The sequence below is a fragment of the Pteronotus mesoamericanus genome, unplaced genomic scaffold, assembly GCF_021234165.1.
Source record: "Pteronotus mesoamericanus isolate MK-2021 breed Mesoamerican mustached bat unplaced genomic scaffold, CSHL_Meso_final scaffold_36, whole genome shotgun sequence".
NCBI lineage: Eukaryota > Metazoa > Chordata > Mammalia > Chiroptera > Mormoopidae > Pteronotus > Pteronotus mesoamericanus.
The window spans coordinates 23,311,715-23,338,847 of NW_026555313.1; the positions used below are offsets into that span (position 1 = coordinate 23,311,715).

General features: G+C 47.0%; 2 protein-coding genes across 8 annotated transcripts in view; one reads left to right on the top strand and one right to left on the bottom strand.

Moving 5' to 3' along the window:
* PHLDB1 (pleckstrin homology like domain family B member 1) overlaps positions 1–4,435 on the top strand; it is a 48,354-nt gene extending 43,919 nt beyond the window's left edge. For all 7 annotated transcript variants that reach the window (XM_054592349.1, XM_054592352.1, XM_054592353.1 and 4 more), the window contains 2 exons: positions 2,046–2,131; positions 3,065–4,435. In XM_054592349.1, the coding sequence (XP_054448324.1) occupies positions 2,046–2,131; positions 3,065–3,205 (227 nt within the window). In that variant the 3' untranslated portion in view covers positions 3,206–4,435. The remainder of the gene's footprint in view (positions 1–2,045; positions 2,132–3,064) is intronic.
* A 270-nt stretch (positions 4,436–4,705) lies between these two features.
* Positions 4,706–23,442, bottom strand: TREH (trehalase). The gene is made up of 15 exons (XM_054592358.1): positions 23,348–23,442; positions 10,018–10,118; positions 9,741–9,885; positions 9,571–9,658; positions 8,310–8,410; positions 8,054–8,146; positions 7,812–7,928; positions 7,587–7,709; positions 7,297–7,346; positions 7,007–7,201; positions 6,250–6,467; positions 5,877–5,988; positions 5,410–5,522; positions 5,103–5,156; positions 4,706–4,855 (listed from the first exon to the last, which is right to left on the bottom strand). The coding sequence occupies exons 1-15, from the start codon at positions 23,440–23,442 to the stop codon at positions 4,715–4,717; spliced, it is 1,746 nt and encodes a 581-aa protein (XP_054448333.1). The 3' UTR covers positions 4,706–4,714.
* Positions 23,443–27,133: the final 3,691 nt, after the last annotated feature.

Here is a 27,133-nt window from a genome sequence, read left to right on the forward strand (position 1 = left end):
CCCCCCTTCCCTTCTATAGAGCTCAGATCAGATATTACCTCCATGAAGCCTTTCCTGGCCCCACCTTACTGAGACTGGTTCCTGTCTTTTGTTATATAATTGCTGCATTATACAGGCTCTGTCTGCCATGTGACATCAGTCTAGGGCATAATGATGTAATGACAGATGCTGAGTGTTATGTGCCAGACATTCTGCTGCACACTTTGAATGTGTTTGCTCACTTAATACTCATAACCACCCATGACATGTAGCTGCTCTCTTGGACACCTGAGTCACGCAGTTGGTAAATGCATTCTTCCCCCCTAGATTGTAAGTGCCTAAGAGAAGGGTCTCTGACTTTTCCCTGCATCCCAGTGCCTGGGACTCATTCATTCAACTCATTGATCACCTACTGTGTGCTAGGCACGTAGTTGCTGGTATTGGAGGAAGTAGATCTATGAATTGCCAGGAAGGTTCAGACTCAGCCTGAGTTCTGTACAGGAGTGTGGGTGCTGTGGGATCACAGGGAGCACAGCTGTACACCAGAGTGGTGACATTTGCAATGGATCTTCAGGATTACTTAGGTGTTTGCCAAGGGAGTGGGCTGGAGACCGTTTCAAAGTATGCAGAGCACACTGTTAAGGGAAGGTGAGAACCTCAGCCTGGCCAGATAGAACTTGGGCTTGGTGCAGGGAAGGGGTGTGAGACAAGGCCAGAGGAACGTGTTGGCACCAGCCTGTAAATAGCCTTGGCCAAACCAAGGAGGCAGCAGGTTCCCAGTGAGGGAACCAGCAGAGAAGCTTGTGAGCCGAGGCAGCAGGATTAGATTTGCTTTAGGAAGCTCACCCCACTCAGCATTAGGGAAGATGAGTTAAAGGGGCAGAGGATGGTCCAGGGGTATATTAGGAGGCTATAGCAATGGTCCAGGGTCAATGACTGGAGCCTGAAATGACACATGGGATGGAGGAAGGTGCGTACTGCCAGCTACCAATGATCTGAGCTTAGTGATTGTATGTCTTCCCTCTATGCCTCAGGCTCGCTGTCCAGGATGGCAGTTGTAGTCCCTGGGCAGAGTTTGCCACTAGACATGATGGACCAGGCCCTGTGCTTTCCTTTGACAGTGCCCTGTCCCTCCCGACTAGAAGTCATCTCTGCTGGTAGTTTGCCCACCTCCTTCCTGCCACTCCTGCCTTCATATGCTAAATACTTCCTTCTTTTTAAAAAAGTATGTGTTGAATAGGTGAAGGCATTCATATAGTTGAAAATCAAAATATATAAAAAGGTTTAAATTTAGAATAATGCCCCCACTCACTATAGGTAACTACTTCTATTGCTCTTGCGTATCCTTCTAGTGTTTCTTTAGGGGAATATAAACAAATGCAAATATGTATTCCTACCCATTTTCTTACACAAAAGGTAGCATGTAATACATTCCTTGTTTTCCTGCTAATTTTTTACATCAAATATATCTATGTCTAGATATTTATATCTGGATATATTTTATAGATTTATTTCTGAATCTATATATCAGATATTTGTACATTCTGTATAACAACTGTCTAGTAGCCCAACATTATAATTTATCAACCAGTCTCCACTTGGTGGATACTTGGGTCATTTCCAATCTTTGGTGACTACAAATACTGCTGCTGTAAATGATCTTGTAAGTTTGCTATTTTGGACATGTGTAAGATAAATTTTCCTAAGTGTAATCATTGGCTTAAAGGACAGACAGCTTTCTAATTTTGGTATGTATGGGCAAATCATCTATGCCAGTTTACATACTCCTAACCTGCCATTTATTAGACAGCCTTTTCTTACAAACTTGACAAAAGTGTGCTGTTTATCTTTTGTATGTTTTTGACAATCTGATGGGTGAGAAGTGGCATCTCAGTGGAATTCTAATCTGCATTCTCTGTAATTCTGCATGAGCCTGAGTACTGTTGTTGGTTCTGTTTGGGAGCCCTGGGAATCACCACATTTCCCAGGTAGAGAAGCTCCATGGCAGTTCATCCTGACCTGAAGTATGACAGGCCTCCTCAATCTGGCCCTTATTTCCTTTGCAGACAAGCATGAGACAAAATTGAAGGGGGTCATCTATTTCCAGGCCATTGAAGAGGTATACTACGACCACCTGCGCAGCGCAGCCAAGGTGAAGGGGCGGAAGGGACCGCCATGGGGAATGGGTGGGCTCTATGGCAAAGGCCTCCAGACTGCCCTCTTCAGAGTCACAGATCCATACTTTGCTCTCTTCGTAAACTTTCTCTTCTTCCCTCCCCAGAAGAGGTTTTCCAGCTTCATTGGGGCGACAGAGATATCCCTCCCTATAAACAGTAACCAGAACTACCGCATATTAACACCATCATACCCCACTCGCCTCTGACCCTTTATTCTTCCCTAAACCCCACTCCTGTCTCCAGGCTTGAGGGATGAGTGAAGGTGGATTGCAGAGAGCAGGATGCCCCTGTGGGCTTGAACTTGGCGGGCTTGCCTCCCTCTCCTAAGATGACAGCATATTGTCTCCCAGATGGGGATGGGCAATGCAGAGGGGATGGCTAAAAGGGAGCCTTGGAGTAGATTTGATAGAAAGGATTGATAAACAGGAGATGTTTGAGGCTGGTCATCTGCCTCAGTGCAGTATAAGTCAGCCTCCCTCCTGCCAAGCCTCAGATGCCCACCTCTTCTTGATCTCTGGGGTCTTAGGGCCCAGCACCCCATTTGTAGCTTTTTCCATCTGCCCCTCTTTTGCAGAGAGGAGAACTCTGGTCTTCACTGGAACAGCCCTTTGTGTCTGATTTCTTTTGACATTCTTTTGTGCTGAGGGTGCCAAGGTACAGTGCCCCCACCTGGCATAATGTGACCCTGCCAGAATCCAAGGATTGCCAGGTGTAAGGAGGGGAATATCTCAGCCTGGGCCCACTTGACCGGTGGTGACAAGGTCTCTGGCCTGTGTAGGACTCAGCCCCAAGCTCCAGATTGTCTTGGACACAGAGAAGGGGAAGGACAGACCAGGGGGCTGGTTAGGAGAATGCTTCTGGACGTCAGGGGTGAGCCCCATTTTAGACTCTCCTGTTTTCCTCCGCAGAGCCCAAACCCAGCCCTGACCTTCTGTGTGAAGACCCATGACCGGCTGTACTACATGGTGGCCCCATCTGCGGAGGCCATGCGCATCTGGATGGATGTCATTGTCACTGGGGCTGAGGGCTACACTCAGTTCATGAACTGACTGTTGTGGGCCTCTTGGACCCTCTGGCAGGCCCCAGGACTCATGCCTGACCACCTGCTGCTCTGCTTGTCCCTGGAGACAGTCACACCCTGGGCCCCAGGCCTCATTGGGTACTTCCAGAGGCCCTGAGAGAGTAGAGCTTAACTGGTGCTTTTGTATAAGAAGACTTTGCAATGTTGTGCAGGGAGCTCATTCTTCGTTCTTTGAGGTTCCGAGCTTGGGCCTCTTAAAGAACCAATCAGGAGATCAAAAGTGGGGAGGGGGCTTTACAGCCTCCAGGGAGCCCAGCACTTGCAATAACCCTTCAGGGTCTTGTGCTCCCCAGCATGTGTTCTCTTTTGTAAAGAACAGTCATGGTACCAGAGTCTGCCAAAGATCCCCTCTTGCCTCAGCCCCCTTTGCAGGGGCTTTAGGGGCTGAGCAGCACCACATCCAGAGTGGAGAAACAGCTCAGGCAGTGTACCTCTCAAACCCTGCTTTTACCCCTTTGTTTTCTCGCGTTCATATTTTTTTATTACTTCGCTCAAGGGCCAGAGATTTCAAGTTTTGTCCTCGCGGTTTCAGTCCCATTCCCTTTTTGCAGACCCATTGCCATGGTCACCATAGTAACTGCTTTATTGCCATGGTTACATACTAATTGTCTTGGCTCCATGGCTCAGCGGCTCAGCCCACCGCCTAAGCTGTGGGCCCATCTGAGGGTACCTGCCCTCATCTCCCCAGTCCAGGCCCTTGGGCATCTCATGCTGGGGGGAAGGAACCAAACACCTCCCTGCCCCCAGCCTGTGTCTCTAGGCTCTGATGCACAGACTGCTGGCCACCCTGGGCCAGCTCTCTCCCTCCCACTCGTGCCTTGGTTAGAGCCAGAAGGGATGAAGCCAGGGTATCTGATGCAGAGGAGGGATGTGGATGATTGAGAAAACCAGAAGGGCTGAATTTCTGACAGAGACAGAGGGCTGCTCCATGAGAAAACCTGAGCAGGAGAGGAGCAGCAGAGAAGGAACACCTTGAAGCCCAGCAACCCTCCTTCAGCCTCAGAAGGGTGATGAAAATGGAGAGCAGAGGACTAGGCCTCAGTCCTTTGCGCCTTAACACTAAGCCCACCTCTCTGTCCCCTTCTCCAGCACTGGGCCGTGCTTGCTGGGTCCAGGCGGGGTGGTTTTCAATATCTGTAAGCGTCTCAGCAGAACAATAAAGCATTTGGAGTATGTTTCTGGGAGGCCAAGTTGTGTGGGGCACTGGGCTGGGGGACATGGGGTCGGAGGGTTAGGTCCTCCCCACGAAGTAGAATTTCAACTTCATTAAATGTTCCAGGAGGGACCCAGGGCCTAACCCATGACCTCCAGGTTCCTACCCCGGCCCCATCCACTATGACCGAGGACCGGCAGGTCTCCAGGGATGGAGAATGAAGAGGCAGGAGAAGGTAGGGACTCATGCACAGGTTTAATGAGGCTCTTAATGAGGAGCTGGAGCCGGAGGAGGAACTGAAGGCAGAGCGGGCAGTGAGGCCCATCACTGTGGCCGGAGGCTAAGCAGGAGGGCAGCTGCGAGGCAGTGGAGCTCCAGGAAAGCTGTCTGGGTCCCTGAGCTCAGCCGGTCACCATAGCGGTCCAGGAGCATCAGGACCACTCCATTGGTCCAGCCAAAGCCCTCCTGGAGAGAGGCATGGCCAGTGGGGCAAGACCTCTGAAGGCCCCAAATGCTTTTAGCTGTGGGTGGGATCTTTACCCAGAGGCTCTGGCCCTGCCTAACCCCAGGGGTCCGGAGGAGTACCGGTCAGGCTCCTCCCTGTGGACACACATACATGGGAGGAAACTGAGGCCTAGAGGGGGGAAGGTCACGGTCAGTTTGTGGGGACAGCAGAGCCCCATAAATCCCTGTAGGATGTTGGCCCACTCACCTGAACTTCATACTCCCCTCCACCACCGGGTTGTCCACCGTTGCTGATGTCGTACTGTGGACGAGAGGGCAAGCTCTAGGGTCAGTACTACTCCCAGCCCCCTGACCCAGCCCTCTAAGGGGAGCAGGGAATGGGAGGGAGCCCTGTGGGAGAAGCTGCAGTGGTCTGTGGTGCTCACTCCTGCAGTGCACAGGAGTAGCCAGTGGGTGCCGCCACTGTCCCAGGGCCCGGGCTTTGCAAAGCCTGACAATTCCCCGTCTCACCACGGGCAGGAGGACTGGTGGGGCTGGGCTCAGGGCTAGCTCACCTTCTCGTACATGGCTGACTTTTGGGAGTAGACATCAAAGTTGGTTCGGATCCAATTCTGCGCCAACTGGAAAGCTACTTCCTGGGTCCGGGGTGAAGGCGACTTGGCCAGACCTAGACCCCGCCCCGAGGCAGGACTCTGAATCTCCAGAATCCGCGTCCCAGCGGGAGCAGAGGCCTGAGCTTAGCTCTTCTCAAGGAGGGAAAGAGGCCCAGGCCCTGCCACCTCCTTCCTGGAACCACAGGCGAACCTGCTCTAATCCAGTGCCCGGTTTTGGAAGGAGAGGAGGGCTGAATCCCATGACAGGTGACGGTGGACATAAGTGTTGGCTCAGCGGGAGGCTGAGAGAGCAGAGGAGTCAGAGGAAGACCCCCACATCCTTTGTTCACAGCTCCCCAGTGCTAGGGAGGCCGACCGTCTACATCCAGGCATAAGGTCTTGGGATGTGCCCCATCCTTGCCCCCTACCTCTGATGACCAGGTCCTGTAGCGGGGCCCAGGCATTGGGGAAGTCCCACTGCTGACCCGTCTTCCGGAGAGATGTTGGGATCCCGTATTGATAGGTCAGCATCTGGCTGTCCTGCAATGTTCCAGACATTACTATGACTGTGCGTGGGGGCTGGGCAGGGAGCCAGGAGTCCGGGCTCTGCTAAAGGCAGAGGTCCCTTCCCGGGGCTTTCCCTTCTTGGCTCACACCTGCCCCCTGGTGGCTGCAGGGGGACCGTCAGGCTAAGACACAGGAGGGAGAGGCTGCCACTTGCCAGAGGTCACTGCTCAGAATCAGGGAGAGAGCCTGCGGTGCGGCCCCGCCGTGTAACAACGTGCTCTGCGGCCCCCTCACCTCCAGGTATTTCAGAGCCTTGTCCACAACGCCTGGGTCAGAGAAGCAGCCCGCCCACAGAGGAGCGAGGTTGGATGGGTAAAACTCTTGGTTCTTCTTTTGGTTTTCAATGTCATAGTCAAACCAGGCACCTTTCTCCTCATCCCAAAGGATGGCCTTCAGGGCAGCCAAGCGCTGTTCCCGCAAATTTCTGTACTTCGTGGCTTGAGAGTCATTCCCTGCGGTGACTTGGATTAGATGGAGTAACCAGGGCCTCTGCCCTTGGGCCCCATGAACTTCCAGAGTTCTATTACTTTGACCTCCTCCTCCCCAAGGCTAAGAGACATGCCTACTTAGAGCCCACCACATTTCAAGCTTCTAAGACCCAGAATTCCCTGAGCAAATTACCCTTTATGGCTCCCAGGACCTGCACTGTCGTGTTCCCCAGATTGATCCTTAGGAGAGTATGGATTCCCTAACTCTGAGGACTCAAAGGGCAGCTGTTTTGGAAGAGAAATGAAGGGAGTTTGGATATATGGATAAGAAGATCCTTTCATAGGCCCCAGAAGGCCTTCCCAGTAAGAAAAGGAGGGAAGTGAAGGTAAGAGGGGGCTCCATTTGTTCTCCTGTCCTGTCTACACTAGGGGGGTGGTATTGAGCTGGCTAAATGGGGTCGGCCTTTCACCCAAGGGTCTACTTCCAGCTCTGTTGCCAAGGCTGAGGCACGGACTCAAGCCTGACAAGCACACCCTTCTTCCCCTCCTGCTGGTCTGCTCACCCAGGCTTGTGTAGAAGTTGCTCATTAGTTCCTCTGCCTGGCATAGGAAGGCATTGAGGTCAACAGGCACAAGTTTGCTGGTTCGGATGCTGCTGAGCAAGTCAGGGTTTGGGCCTCCAATGAGCCAGCGTGAAGAGAAGTCCCAGCCAGACTCGGCTCCAGCCTTGAGCTCAGCCCATAGAGCCTCCCGGTCCCCTGTGAGGAGAGGCAGCAGCACACAGAAGACCAGAGCCTGACACCACAGCAGGCACCCAGCCCCACCCAGCCACCCTCATGCGGCTGCTGCTCACCTTCGGGCATGGTGTCTGCCAGCTCAGCATCTTTGCTGTAAGACTCTGGTCTGGCAAGAGGAGAGTGGACAGCTGACACTGGGAGGCTCTGAGACCTCTGTGCCTAAGTGGAGGCTGAGCCCTGTTGACTAAGCAAGCTTTGGGCCCCACAGCCCTGATTGCTCATGGCTGGCAGTATTGCCATCTAAGAGGTGGGCCTAGGTCACTTGCCCTCCTGCCCAGGGGCCTGGTGACAACCAAACAGGAGAGAACAGACAAGATATTGAGAGACTTCCCCCGCAGTTCCTCACCTGGGTCCCCCGTAAGGGACGTAATAGCGATTCAGAATGTAGCTCTTTCCCCCCACGCTCACAGAGATGCTCCTGTTCTTAGTCCAGAAGTCCAACTCCAAGGCTAGGGTCTCAATGTTGTCCCTGGAGTAGAGCCGGGCACCACCTCAGCCCAGGTACACCTTTCTACTCCCACCCTGCAGGGTATGGGGAGCCTGCAGCGCAGCACGAGGAGAGGGTGCCCACCGTAGGAAAGCGTTGTCATTGGTGTAAGTCACATAGCGGTCCATCATGAGGGTCAGGAGTGGGGGCTGGCTGCGCTGCAGGTAGTACATGCGGGCCCCATTGGGGACATGTCCGTAGCTGCCGAGAGGGAGACCTGCTGGCACGCCCATGCCCAACCATCATAGCCAAGGCAAACCCAGCTCCAAGCCCATGGCTCCTGCCTCTGCTCCACCCAGCCTGGAGGTGCCGGGCCCCCCTCTCACATTTGCACCAGGTCCAGGAAGTTCTGCAGCATGCCCTTCACCGTCTCGGGCATCTCAGAGAGGAGCAGGCCCTCCATCACCCAGTAGGAGTCCCTGGGGAAAGCGACAGCTCAGGTATCCCAGCCAGGCACCCCACTCCCCGCCCTCTGCCCTGCATACCCAGGCCCCATCAGGGTGGCCTGCCCTGCGCAGCCCACCGCACTCGCTCCTTCCGGGCTCCCCACCACTCCCACCCCCGCAGCTCCTGGCTGCTCACCAGTAGTAGAACTCCAGAAAGCGCCCGCCAGGCACAATGAAGGGGTGTTGAGAGTAGATCAGTGAGAACCGCTCCGGGTGGTGGAGGACCTCTGGCTTCACCTGAAGGCAGAAGAAAGGGCACAGAGAGCCTAGACTCCACCCCCCTTTCCCAGAGCCTGGAGGCCAGAGGAGGCTGGCCCAGCAGAGGCCCTGGCAGCTGTGGGCTTTGGAACCAGGAGGCTTGGGCTTGGGCTTGGGCTCTGCTCCAATGCTGCTCAGCCCTGTGGGCTCAGTCAAGGACTGGCGCGGGGAACCCGGACTGCTCACCCCCACGTGCAGGCCCCTGAGTCCCCGCGGTGCTCCATGGTGTGTAGGAGCCCCGAACACTCAGCCTGGCACCAGCATGTACTCACCAGGCAGTGGCCACTACTAGGACCCAGGTGGGGGACCATCTCCTCCAGCTCCCCGAGTCTCTGCTACCACTGCCAAGCCAGGCCCAGAGACTCAGGGCCCTCCATTCTCTGGCCCAGGACCCTTTCCTCAATGAGGTGGATGTGGGTGAACATGGCCGAGGGAGAGCAAGGTAGGACCAGAGTGGGGCTTGCTATGTGTCTGCGCCAGGTATTTCTTTGTTCCTTCCCTGCTAGTTCTGTATGAGTGAGTATGGTTTCAGTGGAAGAGAGGTTTTGAGGGGAGCGGTGGAACGAGGCTCAGGTTCCCATGGGGGCTGTCTGAGAAAGCAGCCCACACTAGCGAAGGAGCCCGGAGCTTCATCCTGCCTGTGGGTACCAGGACCCTGAGGCCGGGGTGGGAGGACAGGTGCTGTGCAGCCTTGAGCAAATCACTGCTTTCTCTGAGCCTCAGATAAAGGAGAGAAAGTGCCAACAGAGGACTGTGCTGATCACAGGGCTGGGCCACAATCAGCAGTAGCAATGATCATTCCTGGGCAAAGGCATGGCCTGAGGAGCTCAGGGAAGAGAGTCCAGCAGAAGAGTGAACAGTTTGTTACCAAGCGGTGTTAGAGACAGGACTGGTCAGAGTGGAGATGGCAGAGCAGGCAAGGTTTGCCTGGGGGGAGGCTGGGAGGGCTTTCTGGGAGGAGGTGGGCATTAGAAGTCGATGTTCCCCTGCTCCCTCTAGAATTTCTTTCCAGAGAGCTTCTGATCAAGGACCCGGGGAATGGGAGTTGTGCTCTTAGGAAGTGAGTCCCATTCTTTTCACTAGGGGCAGGGTGGGTACCAAGCTGGCACATCCCTGTCTCTGGCTCAGTGCACTTTTACCTTCTTTCCTAGCTTCTTCCAGAGTTGGTGCAGCTGCCCTGCCCATGCTCGCAGTTTGGAGTCTGAGATCTTCTCTAGGAACTTCGGGCTGGAAAGACACCACCCCCACAGGGTTCAGGGAGGCAGCCCCATTCAAAGGGCTCTCTCCTTTTTCTTGTTCAGTGTTATACCTCTCTTTCCAGTCTTCAGGGATCCAGGGCTGCAGCTCCTGCCCCATGTCATGGAAGTGTTCTTGGAGGAACATCTGCAGCTGCTGTCGGGGGATGCTATTGTTGTGGGTGTTGACTAGCTTGTTGAAGTGCTGCAGGACTTGATCTGGGGAACAGGCACAGGGAGGGATCAGTGGAACCCCACTAGCGCCCCCCCCCCACCCCGATCAGAGGCCCCTCTGCCTGGCCTTGTCCCTGCCATTGTTGGTGGAAGATTCAGGAGAAGGAAGGGCCTCACCTGGAGCTGAGGACAGTGGCATGTCCACAAACTGCTTGTCATCCTGGTAGAGTTTGGCCATCTGAACTTGGTGCAGGAGCTCCCCGTGGCAGTAGATCTGGCTGCAGAGGGAATCAGGGAGGGGAGCGGGTCAGGCCACACCATTAGGGGAGAAGAAAGGCTAGTGTCTGGGGCATATTCCCCGAACTGGTGAGAGCTGTGTGTGCCTGCTCATGTATGTGTGCATGTACACATATGTGGCAGAGCTTTATGGATGGTGGTAATATATAGGGCTGAGAGAAGTAGCAGGGTCTCTGTGAAGGACCTGAACAATTTGCTGAGCCCATGTTAGTTGTTAATTTGAAACAGTATGGCATATTCGATGGACAAAATGGGATTGCCACTTTAATAAGTGACACATTAGAATGAAATGTACTAATTCTGTTGCCATGTGAGGACCTGATCAGAACAGCTTGTGGCAAAAGCCTGAGTTGCGCCCAGTGGCAACTGCTGAGATTTTTGGATAAGAAAATTTCCAGATGTAAGATATGATGTATATACCATTTGGGATACAATCACTAGTTTGCTGTTGGGTGTTGATTGAAATTGCCTCTATGACTGAAAGACATAAAATATTCCTGAAACCTGAAATACCCATTGTATCTTGGGTGATGTCAGAGAAACAATCTGATAAATAAGGCAGTGCCCTCAAAGAGTTCCTTAATAAAATTCAAACAGTTTGCACAGGAACACACTACTTGGTGAATGCAGGGAGGAACATAAGAGTAGGTGGACTCTTTTCCTGCAGGGCTGGGACTTTGGAAGGCCCTGAGGCGCCATCAGTAGGTGCTCCTGTGAACAATTCTCTATTGACCAAAAAAAGCTACTTCGTTTACTAATGGCACTTCCAGAGTGGTACAAACAAAGTTTCTTGTTCGTAAGGCTACTGCACTCTGGTTGACTGATGGAAAACTTTGGCAAACTTAAGAACAAATCAGCTCAGTGTGCTGAATTGCATGCTGTTTCCTTTGCAGTGATGGAAGAATTGAGTGATAAAAGCTGCTAGTTTAGGTTTTTATTGACTCATGGACAAAGGTCAATGGACTGGTAGATGGGCTGTGACAAACTGAACCATTAAAGAAATGTCCTTATGGGGCATAACCCAAGGAAATCACTATGAGAATTTAAGGGGCACATTAAAGTAGCTTCATATACCTGATTGTGGATGAAAATGCTTAAAATACTATAAAATACTATACTGGAACAGAAGATACTGTACCAATTTGAACAGCCCATAGTTCCCACAATAGGCCGAGAGTTAAATGAACATTAATGTTACATATGTCCTCAGAGTGGTGGCTTGACAGAAAATTGAAAGAGGCAAATTGAAACATTTGTTGTCCCAAATGGGGAGAGATAAAAGCATGAAGGGCTGGCTTACACAATTTCACAGGTGTGCTCCTACTCAACATGCGGGGAGGGGGGGGGTCAAGGGAAGGTTCTTATTGGACAGATTTCTCTGCTTTTGAGGGGATCTGGAGAGAGGATGCTGGGAAGACTATACAATTCTTTTCCACATTATTTTGACTTACTGTTTTATTACCTGATGCAGTGGTCCCCAGGACCAGGAATACAGCTACAAGTGCTAGAAGGAGGGATGATCCTTAAGCAAGAAAATATAATTGTACCTTTAAATCTTTATGTCAGAATTCCTGAGGGCCTGATGGGGCAGGCTGTGCCTACAGCCCATCTACATAAACTGAATTGTCAGTGAATGCAGCTGCATTGCCTAGTAGTTGGAATAGCCCCCTTATCCTGGACCTGTGTAACCCTACCCTATCAATGAGAGGGAGTTGTGGGCAAGCACTGCTGGCAACCTGGACCCACACAGTGGCCAAACCTTGTGTTTCCTCCAAAGAAATGGAATGTTTAGTAAACATCAGTGACAAACAGAAGAACTAGTAGCTGGGGGTAAAGGGATGATTAAATGGGTAAGCAACAAAAATGGGAAATCCAACATTACATTGGTGTCTAGAAGAGAGCATCAGAACAGGAGATTAATACTGTCTTTATAACAATTAAACCAGATACCTGAAATGGGGAAGCCATATGATGTCTGTCCAGAAATTATCCAGCCATGTACCATGAAAAATAGAGACATTTATTGAAGAAGATACAAGATACAAGGGACATTGTACATAGGACAATGATGCCTTAGTCCCCTTCAAAGTAGGTACCTTGGGACCTCACATATTCTCCCAGTTGCCATCAGCTGCCCTGTTGTACTTTCCTGAATCTCATCAGATGCCTGAAATTTCTTCCCTTTCAAAAGTGGCTTTAGTTTTGGGAAAAGCCAGATGTCACAGGGCACCAACTGGGCTATAGTGGGGCTGAGTCCCCTGGGTGATTTGATGTTTTGCCAAAAAACTCTACAGGAGACATGATGCATGAGTGGGCATGTTGTCATGAAGAAGCTGCCAATCACCAGTTGCCCATAGCTGTGGCCTTCTGAATCATCCGAATGGTTTCGCTGAGGAATGTTCAAGCTTAATGCAAAATTTGATGCAGATGTGTTGCTCTATTTGCTCAGTCATTTTGAATGTGATGGCCACACAGCACACATGCTCACTCAGTAGCGTCTACTGACTGTCCCCACTGACTGGTACAGTAAAGTTGTCATTGTTTCTGCACGCGCATACCAGCCCACTATCATTGGCTGCCAGATTATGCGGCTATCATGCAAACCATTCTTATTATATTAACAATGGCTGTATTTTTTTCTGGACAGACCTCGTATGTTTGCCATGAGCACACCTGCCTTTGAAATCTGACAAAGTTGAATGGAGGCCTGCAGCCCTAAGAGGCATTGCCCTGGGGAACATTTACATCTTAGGGTATGATGATGAGGGATGGACAGAAGATTCAGCTTTAGCACAACCTAACTGATAAGGAGTGCGGTAGAGACTGGGGAATAGGGGGGCTGGGCAACCACGGGTGGCTGCACCAGAGGGATATTGAAATGGCCAATTGGACCCCCCTGAGAAGAGTGGGATCTGAACCAAGGAGGGGATCTCCAGCCTATAGAACCAGAGCCCATAAAGTACTCAGATAACAGCCAGCTGTGAAAAGCAACAGGGTTGTTCTCTGCCAGAGATGGGCAGTGACACAAAAAGTCTTTTAAAGGGCCAACACATAAATTTGTATTAGCAGCCACTTACCCTGGGCTCTGGCAAAGGTGGGGGCAGAATGGGCTGGAACCACTTGATGAGAGACTAGGGAAGGAGGCTTTGGGGAGAAAATAGAGAAAGTATCCTGCAGGGTCCCAGTGCTGACTCATCCTCCATTTGGCAGCTGCCATCTTGCTCAGGTAGACCAGTCCCCTGAGTGGCAGCAGTGTGAGAGGAGACAATAGCCCTGCCCCCAGGAGGCTCTGCCCTGGTGTTAGTATGCAAATCCGAATGCTGACTTCAGAGTGCCAGTCACATATAGTAGATCCGTGGATAAAGAAGGTGTAGAGTGGTCCAACGCTTGAGGAGATTCTGAAAATGGAGGCTTGGGGGAGAGAACTGAGGGAGTACTGGTGGGATCCTGGTGCTGACTCCTCCCCCATAGGGCAGCAGCCATTACGCTCAGGCAGACCACTCCCCTGAGTGGCAGCAGCATGAGAGGACACAATAACCATGCACACAGGAGGACCTCTGCCCACCCTGTGGTGCCTAAGCCTGACTGCTAAGAGCAGAATGACTAGATTAACAACTGAAAGAGAGAGCCACTACACTAGATTCCTGGAAGCCTCTATAAGACAGCCTAAGGTAAGATAGGATCAACAGCTGACATCATGAGAGGCAGATCAAGAAAAAAACAAAAAGAGTGGTCTCCTACCATAAAAGTTCACACCACAAAGTCAGGAAATCAAGACAGATCAATGTAAGAAGTGTAAGCAGAAAGGAGGGTCTCAAAAATAATGGGAAGACAAAGAAAAATGCCCCAATTGAAGAGAAAGGAGAAATCCTCACAAAGAGAACTAAATGAAATAGAGGCAAATAAACTATCAGATATTGAGTTAAAAAGAGTGGTTCTAAGGAAGCTCAATGAGCTCAGCGAGCTCTAAGAGAATTATGAGAAACTACAGGGAAACTATGAGGAACTTATTGAAAATTATATCAGCATGAAAAAGGACATAGAAACTATCAATAAGAGGCAAGAGGACATGGAGAATACAATTTCTGAATTGAGGAACACAGTAGAAGAAGTCAACAGCAGGCTAGATGAAGAGGAGGATCGAATCAGTGAGATGGAGGACAAGTTAGAAAAGAGCTCCCAGAAAAAGCAAGAAAATGAAAACAGATTAAAAAAAAAAAAAGGCGTGGGGGGAAATGCAGGACAACCTGAAACCTAATAACATCCATGTACTAGGGATACAAGAAGGAGAAGAGGAACAAGGGATAGAGAACCTGTTTGAAAAAGTAATGATGGGAAGCTTCCCTAGTTGGAAGAGAGAAAAAGTCATGCAAGTCCAGGAAGCACAGAGGACCACATTCAAGAGGAACCCAGTGAGGCCCACTCCAAGACACACCATAGTTAAAATGGCAAATATCAGACAGAGAATCCTAAAGGCAGCAAGGGAGAGACAGGTAGTAACATACAAGGGAGCCCTGATACAACTAGCAGCTGACTTCTCAACAGAAACACTACAAGCCAGAAGGGAATGGCAGGAAATATTCCAGATCAAGAAAAGCAAAGGCCTACAACTAAGACTGCTCTACCCAGCAAGGTTCTCAATTAAAATGGAAGGTGAAATAAGGAGCTTCCCAGACAAAAGAAGGCTAAAAGAATACACCTCCACCAAAGCAGCATTGCAAGATATGCTAATGGGACTGCTTTAAGAAGATGAAGAAAACAGTGAGAAGGAGAAGAACACAGGTACAAAGGGAAAAAATTAATGAGTACCTATCAATAATAACTTTAAATGTAAGGGGATTAAATGCTCCAATCAAAAGGCACAAGGTAGCTGAATGGATAAGAGAACATGACCCACATATATGCTGCCCACAAGAGACCCACCTCAGAACAAAGGACCTACACAGACTGAAAGTAAAGGGATGGAAAGAAATATTCCAAGAAAATGGACAGGAGGGAAAAAAAAGCAGTGGTAGCAATACTTATATCAGACAAAATAGATTTCAAAACGAAGGTCATTTTGTTTTGGAAGAGACCCAGAAGGACACTTCATAGTACTCAAAGGAAGAATCCATCAAGAAGACATAAACATTGTAAACCTATGTGCACTCAACATAGGAGCACCCCAATATACAAGTGAAACCTTGGAGGACTTCAGGAAAGATATAGACAGCAACACACTGATAGTAGGGGATTTCAACACCCTGCTGTCAACAATGGATAGATCTTCCAAACAAAATATCAACAAGGATATCGTGGAACTGAATGACATGTTAGATCAAATGGACTTAACTGACATATATAGAACCTTTCATCCCAAAGAAGAAAAATACATGTTCTTTTCAAATGCACATGGAACATTTTCAAAGCTAGACCACATGATAGGACACAAAAGAAGCCTCAACAAATTCAGGAAAATCAAAATCATAACAAGCATTTTCTCGGGCCACAAGGGCTTGAAACTAGACACCAACCTCAAGGAAAAAACTCTAAAACATTCAAACTCATGGAGACTGAATAGCAGCACACTATTAAACAATGAATGGGTCAATAATGAGATCACAGGAGAAATCAAAAAGTTTCAGGGAACAAATGAAAACGAGCACACAACAGTCCAAAACCTATGGGACACAGCGAAGGCAGTCCTGAAGAGGGAAGCTCATAGCAATACAGGCCTACCTAAAAAGAGATGGAAACATTTCAAATAAAGGACCTAACCCTCCAGCTTCAAGAACTGGAGGAACAACAACAAAGGAAGCCCAGAACAAGTAGAAGGAAGGAAATAACCAAGATCAGAGCAGAATTGAATGACACAGAGGCTAAAAGAACAATTCAAAGGATCAACAAACCCAGGAGTCGGTTCTTTGAAAAGATAAACAAAATCGACAAGCCTTTAAGCAGTCTCATCAAAAAACCTAATTAGCCAACCTCATACCCAATGGGCAAAAACCAAAAGCTTTCCCACTAAGATCGGGAACAAGACAAGGATGTCCACTTTCACTACTTCTATTCAACTAGTATTGGAAGTCCTAGCCACAGTGATCAGCCAAGAAAAAGAAATAAAAGGCATCCGAATCAGAAAGGAGGAAGTAAAACTATCATTGTTTGCAGCTGCCATGATAATGTACATGGAAAACCCCATAGACTCCTCCATAAAACTACTCAATCTAATAAGTCAATTTTACAAAACAGTGGGATACAAAGTCAACATTCAGAAATTGAAGGCGTTTTTGTATACCAATAATGAAATATCAGAATCAGAAATCAGGAAAAAATAATCCCATTTGCTATAGCAACAAGAAAAATATAGCATGTAGAAATAAATTTAACCAAGGAGGTAAAAGACCTGTATGCAGAAAACTATACACCACTAAAGAAAGAAATTAAGGAAGATACAAATAAATGGAAGCATATTCCGTGTTCATGGATTGAAAGAATTGATGTCATCAGGATGTCCATACTACCCAAGGCAATTTAAAAATTCAACACAATCCCTATTAAAATACCAACGGTGTATTTCACAGACATAGACAAATGTTTAAAAAATATATATGGAACCATAAATGACCCTGAATAGCTGCAGCAATTTTGAGAAAGAACAACAAAGTAGGAGGGATTACAATACCTGACATCAAACTGTATTATAAGGCCACTGCAATCAAAACAGTCTGGGATTGGCATAAGAACAGACACATACATCAATGGAATGGAATAGAGAGCCCAGAAATAAACCCATGTCTCTATGGTCAATTAATATTCGACAAAGAGGGCAGAAGCATAAAATGGAGTAAAAATAGCCTCTTCAACAAATGGTGTTGGGAGAGCTGGACAGCTACATGCAAAAAAAAAAAAAAAATTGAAATTCAAACACCAACTTACACCATACACAAAAATAAACTCAAGATGGATAAAAGACTTAAATTTAAGTTGTGACATCATAAAAGTCCTAGAGGACAACATCGGCAGGAAGCTCTCAGATATTCCACACAGCAATATTTTCACCGATATGTCCCCTAGAGCAAGGGACATAAAGGAAAGAATAAACAAATGGGACTTCATCAAAATAAGCTTCTGCATGGCTAAGAAAACATCAGCAAGATGAAAAGGGAATCAACCGTATGGGAAAATATATTTGCCAATGATACCTCAGACAGGGGTTTGATCTCAAAAGTGTATAAAGAACTCACACAACTCCACTCCAGGAAGACAAGGAATCCAATTAAAAATGGGCAAAAGACCTGAACAGACACTTCTCCAAGTCGGACATACACAGGGCCCAGAGACATATTAAAAGATGCTCAGCATCACTAGCCATCAGAGAAATGCAAATTTAAACTACAATGAGATACCACTTCACACTGGTCAGAATGGCCATCATAAACAGATCAACAAACAACAGGTGCTGACGAGGCTGTGGAGAAAAGGGAACCCTAGTGCAGTGTTGGTGTGAATGCAGACTGGTGCAGCCATTGTGGAAAACAGTTTGGAATTTCCTCAGAAAGCTAACAATGGAACTGCCTTTTGACCCAGTGATTCCACTGCTGGGATTATACCCTAAGAATCCCAAAACACCAATTCAAAAGAACCTATGCACCCCAATGTTCATAGCAGCATAATTTACAATAGCCAAGTGCTGGCAGCAACCTAAATGCCCATCAATAAATGAGTGGATCAAAAAACTATGGTACATTTACACAATGGAATACTACACAGCAGAAAGAAAGAGCTACTACCCTTTGCGACAGCATGGATGGAACTGGAGAGCATTATGCTAAGTGAAATAAGCCAGGGGGCAAAAGACAAATACCATATGATCTCACCTATAAGTGGAACCTAACCAACAAAACAAACAAACAAGGAAAATATAACCAGCAACATTGAAAGAAAATAGAAACCGACAGTGGGATGAGGGAAGGAGGGAGGGGGGTAACGCGGAAAAGAAGAGGAAGGGTCAAATCAAGGAGCATGTATAAAGGACCCGTGGACAGAGCCAAAGTGGGGAAGGATTGAGGGAGGGAGGTGGGGGTGTGCAAGGTAGGGGGAAGTGGTGGCGGGAAAATGGAGACAAATGTATTTGAACAATTAAAAAAAAAAGGAAGATTAAGAAAAGGAAAAAAAAGGATATGATGATGAGCTAGAGTAATTTGTTGACTAAAGAGAACTCTAGGAAAATGTCAGTATCTTTTGACTCTAAGTTTTCAGGTTCCTGGGTGAGCTAAGTCCATTCTAGAGCAGGTTCCTCTTCCTGTAGGACTCACTGTAGACTTCTGAGTCTTCAGTCCAGCTTGCCAGCTATATGCATGTTATTTCCTCCAGAGGACCTGCCTGGTAACCACCTGTAGTCTGTCTTTCTTGTTGGCAGACAGAACAGTTCTTATTAGATGTTGTGCCTCAGAGAGTGCAAGTGGAATATATTCAGATCCAGCCCACTGCTGCATTGCCACGGTCTCCCAATGTCCATACAGTTTAGTAACTGAAGTGTCTACCTCACATGAGTACACTGGGATACCCACTTGCTGGCTCCAGTTACCTTTAAAAAAAAAAGATTATTTATTTATTTTTTAGAGAGAGGAGAAGGGGGCAAGAAAGAGAAGGAGAGAAACACCAGTATGTGGTTGCCTCTCATGCACCCCCTACTGGGTACCTGGCCTGCAGTCGGCATGTGCTCTGTCTGGGAATCAAACCAGCGACACTTTGGTTTGCAAGCTGGCACTCAATCCAGAGACCCACACCAACCAGGGCTTCACAGTTACCTTCTGATCAAGGAAGAAGGGCTCTTCTGATGGGCATCAATGTCTTCTATTTTACTATGCCCCTGAAATTTCCATAGTGATTTCTATAGGACCATGCTACATAAGGGCATTATTTTTATAGACTAATATTCTATTGCTCTTTTGCCTGATGATATGACCAGGCCACTGAATGAGAGTAGGTAAAAACCCAAACATAGCGGCAACCATTCTGTAATTCATGTAATTGATCTCAGCAAGCAGATTTGATTTTTATCATCTTTAATCAGAATAGCAGCTTTCCAAACAGTACACTCTCTGTTCACCTTGGCACTGTCATCCCTAAACCATCAGCTCCTTGTTGGTCAATTGAGAGCTGTTTATAGGGCACCGTCCAAGTCACAGTAGAGTTTAGCAGCTCCTCAGGTGGTTCCAAAGCCAGTTCTAGGGGAAAAGAGTACCTGCTGTGGAATATATCAAGTAGCTCTACATTCCCCTAGTAGTATGTCCCTGCATAAACCTGTTCTATTCTATTATCGAACACTTCTGGGCACTGTCCTCCCTCATAGAGCATTTCTCCAATATCACACAATATATTATGGGTAATTCATGTTTCAAAGTCATCATAGGGGCAGTTTCAATTAATGTCTGATAGCATGCTACTAATTGCCCCTCAGATGGAAATTCTCAATCTTCTAGTCCAAAGTCCCAGCGGTTGTGCTGGAAGGTGTCCACATGTTTTTGCTATACTCCCAGCCTGTGCTGCACAGAAGGCTATGGTCTATGTGGACTTGGGCAACCTTATTGGTTATCATTTGCAATGCCCAATTAATATTGCTCAATGGGCAGATTTACATGCCTTTTGTTTTATAGTACTAGATAGTGGAAACATTTCCTGATCAGACACAATATCCATCCCTGTAACATATTCAGGTGAAACTCATGCAATCGCTTCATATAACTGTTCAAACATACCAGTTTTTATCCAAACTTTCACCTTAGTTCCACCAACCCTTGCATTATGAATTGTGACCCTGTTAGGACTTCCCCAACGGGTTTCATTTCACATTAGTGGGTAGGGGAAGTGTTCCCCACATCTGGGTGAAGGAGAAACAACCACTTGACATAAAGCGTGTTTAAACATTTTAAAATTCATCTGAACTTTCACCTTAATTCTATCAACTTGTGTATTCCATTATCCTCTCAATCTGATTGTAACCCCTTTTAGGGTGTCACGAATGGCTTTTGGTACCACAGGGCACAGAGTTTTCATGTCACGGAGTCCAAGATACTTCTCTAACCTCGGACCATTTTGCCCATGCATATGCATAAAGCTTTGAGTACTCAGCAGGGGACAGATCTAAGGGACTCTGACCCTCTCATCAGTCTTTATATTGATTAAATTTCAGGACCACTGCCCCAGCAGACTGGAGGTCAGGTTTCTTATTGTCCTCTTTGCCTTGCTGTTTTCTAAATTCCACCAAAGTACGGAGAATAAAGGAGATTTATTTACGGCTCTTTCATCTGGGGGGGCTCCTGTTGATCTACTTAATCTCTAAGAGTGCTGCAGTAAAATTTTTGTTTGGACCCTATCACCAGCTGCTTTATTCACCCCACTTCTTAGTGACTGCATAAAGATTTCCACCCTACTGGGATGAGTCTCTTGACTCTCCACTTTCTCTGTGAATAAAGCAAACATTTCTTAATAACCGTTTAAAGAGGTCTTCTTACTGGGATGAGTCCATTGGCTCCCTCCTTTGTCTATCTTAGCAGTTTTCAACCAGTGTGCTGCAAGAATTTTTAAAACATGCAATACCTGACTGTTTAGTTGGGGGCACTGACCTCTTTTCCCTTAGATTGTCAAATAAAAAAATGACAAGAGCCAACATAATGATAGCTGTCTGGTGTGAATGATTGAAAATTATACCTAATTTTTTGGCCAGATCAATACAAAATATTTTAGTAATTAGTTTATGTGTACCATGAGATGAAAGAAAATTGAAAGTCTCTGGTCTAACCCACTTTTCTTGGGCACTTTCTTTGTTATTTGTTGTTTCAGAATAATTTCCTTTCTTAGGAAATGGATCTGAGGGGCCTTGAGATGAGAGGCCATCATTTGGACTGGCCAGAATCTAACCTTGGCCCACCTGTCACTTTCAATTTTGCTATTATAGGCAACATTAACTGATTATTTTAAATTTTCTTCTGTATGCAGTGAGCCAACACCCCAGGAGTTGGGTCCATCTTCTTTAAATTCCATTGGGAACTTTCACCTTTAGTAATCAATCACAGAACAACTGCTTTTCCAAACCATGGGTGACCCTGTGGCCATCCAGAAATGAAAGGATTCTGATCCCCTTTCTTTTCATCTCACTCTTCCAAAGCTACATTTCAGTGAGTTGAGGTCATTCTAGTAAATCATACCTTTTCTGACACCAACTGCAATACTGCAATATAATTCTGGCACTAACCATTTAGCTCAGACACCACCACCAGGTCAAGGGCACAGTCTCCAGGGGCACAGGCACCAGTTGCAAGTTCAGGGGTCTCCAAACTACCCCTACTTCTGACCAACTGGCTACAACTTCAGGTATTCATACAACCCCCGAGGTTTCATATTTTGCCCTGCCAGATAAGTCTTTGATTACGTGGGGCCTTAGGCCATGCCAGATACTTTATGCTAACAATTTGATTTATGGTGGGGGCCAAGAGCCACCCAGTATCACTTTGACCTTTAGAGACTTGGAAACTGAGTAACTAAGGCCAGTCATGTGGATACTCCGTCCCTCTGTAACTGGTCCCTGATAAAAACCTTGGACAACAAGGTCCAGATGAGCTTCCAGGTTGGCCATACTTAATGGGTATGGTCACACATTGTTGCTGGAAAAATTAGGTGCTGTCTATATAAATCCATTGGGAGAAGACAACTGGAAGCTTGCATTTTTTTCTCTCTTAGATTCGGTACTATATGCCTTTTTTTTTTAAATATTCATGTGAGGACATTTTTTTTTTCCATTGCTTTTAGAGAGAAAGGAAAAGGAAGAGAGAAAGGAAAAGAGAGACAGAAACATCATTCAGTTGCCTCTCATATGCACCCAGACCTGGAATTGAACCCGCAACCTAGATATGTGCCCTGACCGGGAATTGAGCCTGCAACGTTTTGGTTATGCAAAAACACTCCAACTGAGCTACACTGGTCAGGGCCCAATGTGCCTTTTATCTTTCCTGACTTTAATGTGTATCTTTTCTCTGCAATAAATTATAACTATGGATATAACTATTTGGTGAGTACTAGGAAATCCCTGAAGCTGAGATGGTCTTAAGGAGTCCTGACAGTCTTCTTTCCATACTTTTGGCAACTAACTTGATCACATAGCCTTTCTGACATCCTTGTTACAACTGCTCAAGACAAAATATATGAGTTATCCCAGATGTGTCCTTTCCTTTTATATTCCAGAATCAATCATCAGCAAGTTTGGTCAGTTCAACCTCTAAAATACGTCCCATATGAAACTACTTTTCTTCACTTTTTTGGTCTTGACCCTGAAGCCCAAATGCTCGTCCACTTTCCCCTGGAGCCCCTACCTCCTCCAGCCTATTCCCACTTCTGCCCCAACCACACAGGCCTTCTTCTGGTCCTTGAACAGTGACCTCAGGGCCTTTGCATTGCAGTTTCCATGCTGGACTGTCTTCTCTCAGATCTGCAAAGCATGGTTCCTTCCATAATTGTGCTCTAACATCACCTTCTCAAAGACACTCTACTCCTCTTCTCCTTCTTATCTGAAACACTCTCTATTCACCCCCATGAGTGGTTCCTTTACTTTACTTTTAATTGTGCTTTTAACACTATTTAGCATCTGCTACCTTTATTGCTTATTATGTAAGGTCAATGAAGACAGGGACCTCATTTTTCTTGTTCACTGCTGCAGCCCAAGAAGGCATAGTGAAAGCTTGATAATTCATGTTTATGAAGAATGGATGATGCCCTGTGAGTCTAGGAGGTAGAACAGGGCCTCTTGCCTTTATTATTTGGAGGTGAAAATGATGGCTCTGGAAAGCAGTTTGACTTGCCCTTTGTCATAGAGGTCAGAGGTTAAACCCAAGAGCTTTTTTCAGTCTCTTATGGTCCTTCTCACATCAAGGCTAAGTAAACTAGGCAGAACGTTTCCTAGAACAATCCTAAAAACAGGCCTGCACAGTTCAAGGAGCCGCTTGAAGGGAGGGTAGGAAGAAGGGCTTGTGGCAGGTTCCTCCACCATGCATAGGCCAACTTACGGCAGGATCTTTCCTCACACTGGAGGTCAGTGCCGGGCAGAGAGCCTGCTACACAAGGAGACCGAATTTCTTTCCCTTCCCTTCCCTCTGAAAGTGTGACCCCCCCACTGATTGAGATCTTCTCTCAGCTTCCCTGCCCCATCCCCAGTTGCCTCCTCCTCTCCTACCTCTCACAGGGTGGAGGCAGGGCCTGCCGGGACCCCAGCCCCAGCCCTAACCCCAGCAGAAGCAGCAGGTGCAGCTCCCAGGTCTTCTCAAGCATGCTGGCTATGGCTGCAGCCAAATGAGCAAGCTCAGGCACCTCCTGCCTGCTGAGGCACAGCCTGGCTCATTGCTCCACCAGGGCAGCCAAAGTCCAAGTCTGAGGTGTGGTCACCTGAGGGATATGTGTGCTTGGTTTACATGTGGCCTACTTCCTGCTTCTACTCTTAGCTCACAGAGACCACCCTCACCCCCAACTTTGTACTTTTTCTCCTCTGCCATTTCGTAATGTCAACTAGTACAATTTCTCAGGCCCCTCCCTCAGAGTCATGTGGTATTGGGGAATAAGGATGTGGGAGTGGGCACCTGAGCACAAGGGACATAATTAGACCACACATCTTTGACCAAGATGCCAGTTGCTTGGATGGCCTGAAGACCACCAACTCAGAAGTTTACCATTCCTTTAATATTTTACACAGACTAGCTCAAAATTCTGTCCCAGGTGTAGTGTGAAACTCAATTACTTACAAGAAGCGCTGTGGGACAGCAGGAGGGCAAAACCATTCCTTCTGAGGAGGAGTCAGGAAGACCCAACATAGTGGTGACATTTGCAACGGATCTTCAGGATTACTTAGGTGTTTGCCAAGGGAGTGGGCTGGAGACCGTTTCAATGTATGCAGAGCACACTGTTAAGGGAAGGTGAGAACCTCAGCCTGGCCAGATAGAACTTGGGCTTGGTGCAGGGGAGGGGTGTGAGACAAGGCCAGAGGAACGTGTTGGCACCAGCCTGTAAATAGCCTTGGCCAAACCAAGGAGGCAGCAGGTTCCCAGTGAGGGAACCAGCAGAGAAGCTTGTGAGCTGAGGCAGCAGGATTAGATTTGCTTTAGGAAGCTCACCCTACTCAGTATTAGGGAAGATGAGTTAAAGGGGCAGAGGATGGTCCAGGGGCACATTAGGAGGCTATAGCAATGGTCCAGGGTCAATGACTGGAGCCTGAAATGACACATGGGATGGAGGAAGGTGCAAACTTGCCAGCCACCAACCATTTGAGCTTAGTGATTGTCTGTATGTCTTTCCTTCATGCCTCAGGCTTACTGTCTAGGATGCCAGTTGTAGTGCTCGGGCAGAGTTTGCTGTTAAGCAGGATAGACAGCAAACCAAGGCAAGGAGGGGGAGGAAGACAGGTCTCACTCATTAATTCATTACTTCAGCAGTCTGGAGCCTGGTCAGATAAGATTGCGGTGTGTTCCAAAGGTCACAAGAGAGACTACGTGATAAGCCAAGAGGAGGGTAGCCTTGAAATTCTGCGTATGTCATTTCCACTATCTGGGAAAGGAAGCCTTTGAAGTAAACTAATCCCAAGGTCCTAAGAAGGGAAGAGGATGGGGAGCTTGGAGCCTGGCTGCAAGCATATAACCCGATGGGTGAGACACTCAGACTAGCTGTATGCCCACTTTCAGCATCACATTCAAGTATATTTCATAAATAAACTTGTCACCTTATTTCCACTATACTTTCTGTCTCGCACCTGAATTCATTCTTTTGAGTGAAACAAAAACTGAGAAGTGGAAGCCCTCTAACTTGGATCTTCCCGGTATCATTTGACACTAGACAAGATGGCCCAGGCTCTGTGCTTTCCTTTGGCAGTGTTCCATCTCCCCCCACTGGAATAGTCACCTTTGTTGGTAGTTGCCCACCTCCTTCCTGCCACCCCTGCCTCCAGATGCTAAATACTTCTTACCTTTAAAAAAATTTTTTTTATCGTGGTTAAGTACACATAACACGAAATTTGCCATTTCAACCATTTTTAAGTGCACAATTCAATTTACTGTATATCACATTCACAATGTTGTGCAATTATCACCATCATCTATTTCCAAAACTTTTTCTTATGATCCCAAACACAAATTCTGTAAGTATTTAGCAATAACTCCTCAGACTGCTTTCCCCACAGCCCGTGGAAACCATTATTCTACTTTCTGTCTCGAAGAATTTGTCTACTCTAGGTATTTCATATATGTGGAATCATGCAATATTTATTTTTTTGTGTGTCTGGCTTATCTTATTTAGCATAACCTTTTAAAAGGTCATTATGTATCAGAATTTAATTCCTTTTAAAGGCTGAATAGTAATATTCCATTGCAGGTTTATACCACATTCTGTTTATCTATTCATCTGTCATTGGATACTGGGTTGTCTTCGCCTTTTGGCTATTGTGAAAAATGCTGCAATAAATGTGGGTATAAAAATATCTTAGAGATCCTGCTTTCAGTTCTTTTGAGTATGTACCTAGGTGTGGAATTGCTGGATCATGTGGTAATTCAATGTTTAATTTTTGAGGAAGCACCAGACTGTTTTCCACAGCAGCCAGACCATTTTACATTCTCACCAATGTGGCACAGTGGTTCCAGTTTCCCCATTCTCTTGAACACTTATTATTTTTTAAAAAAATAATAGCCATCCTAATGGATATGAAGTGATGTCTCATTGTGCTTTTGATTTACATTGCCCTCATTATTAGTAATGTTGAGATATTTTATGTGCTTATTGGCTATTTCTATATTTTCTTTGAAGAAATGCTTATTAAAGTTATTTACCCATTTAAAGTTTGTAGTAAGTTTTGAAACTGGGAGCTGTTAGTTCTCTGATTTGTTATTCCTGTTAAAGATGGTTTTTGCTATGTAGGGTATCTTGCAATTCTGTATGAATTAGGAGATCACCATTTTCATCTCCGCAAAAAAAGGCTGTTGGAATTTTGATAGAGATTGTATTGAATCTGTAGATTGCTGTAAGTATTAGTGGCATCTTAACAATAATAAGTCTTTTTACTCATGAACTTTAGAGGACTTTCCCTTTATTTAGATCTTCTTTAATTTCTTTCAGCAATGTTTTGTAGTATTCAGTGTACAAGTGTTTCATCTACTTGAATAAATTTATTCCTATGTATCTTATTATTTTAGATGCTATTATAAAATGGGATTACTTTAAAATTTCCTTTTCAGATTTTCTGACTGTACAGAAACTCAACTGACAATATGGCGGAGGAGTGAGTTGAAGTCACACTGACCTCCTCCCAGGACCAAACTGGAATTGCAACTAAATTGGGGGAAAAATCACTTGGAAAACAATGGAACAATAGCAAGACAGGAGCCTTAAGACCTCGGAGAGACAGTGAAATCGGCTTTCGCACAACCTAACAGGTAAGAAGTGCTGTGGAGTCTTGAGAAGGTGGGCAGGGTATCCATGAATGGCAGGGCCAGAGGGATATTGAAACAGCCATTTGAATCCCGCTAAGAAGAGCAGGGTCTGAATCATAAGTGGGGACCTCTAGCCTACAACACTAGAGCCCAAAAAGCACACAGACAACAGACAGCTGTGAAAAGCATAGTGGTGCTCTCTGCCAGAGACAGGCAGCTGGAGATGCAAAGATCCATTTAAAGGGCCTACGCAAAAATTTGCAGTGGCAGCCACTTACTCTGGTTTCTGGGCAAATGTGGGGATAGAGTGGGCTGGAGCCGCCAGAGGAGAGATTGGGAGGAAAGCTTTGGGGAGAGAACTGAGACAGTGGCCAGCGGGGCCCCAGTGATGACTCACCTCCCATTCTGCAGCTTCCATCTTGTTCAGGCATAAAGGACACAATAGTGTCGCCCTCAGGAGGCTCTGCCCCGGCCAGGAGTTGCACACAGGCCTGGGTGCTGAGAGCAGAGTGGCCGGCACAGATAATAGGTCCCTGGCTAAAAGGGACACAGAG

Excerpts from the sequence above, each read along its gene's own strand:
- TREH (XM_054592358.1), bottom strand. The coding sequence starts at position 23,442 with ATGCTTGAGAAGACCTGGGAGCTGCACCTGCTGCTTCTGCTGGGGTTA. Across the intron at positions 7,202-7,296 it reads GGCAGACACCATGCCCGAAG|GGGACCGGGAGGCTCTATGG; the intron begins GTGAGCAGCAGC and ends CTCTCCTCACAG. Across the intron at positions 5,989-6,249 it reads AGGCTCTGAAATACCTGGAG|GACAGCCAGATGCTGACCTA; the intron begins GTGAGGGGGCCG and ends GGAACATTGCAG.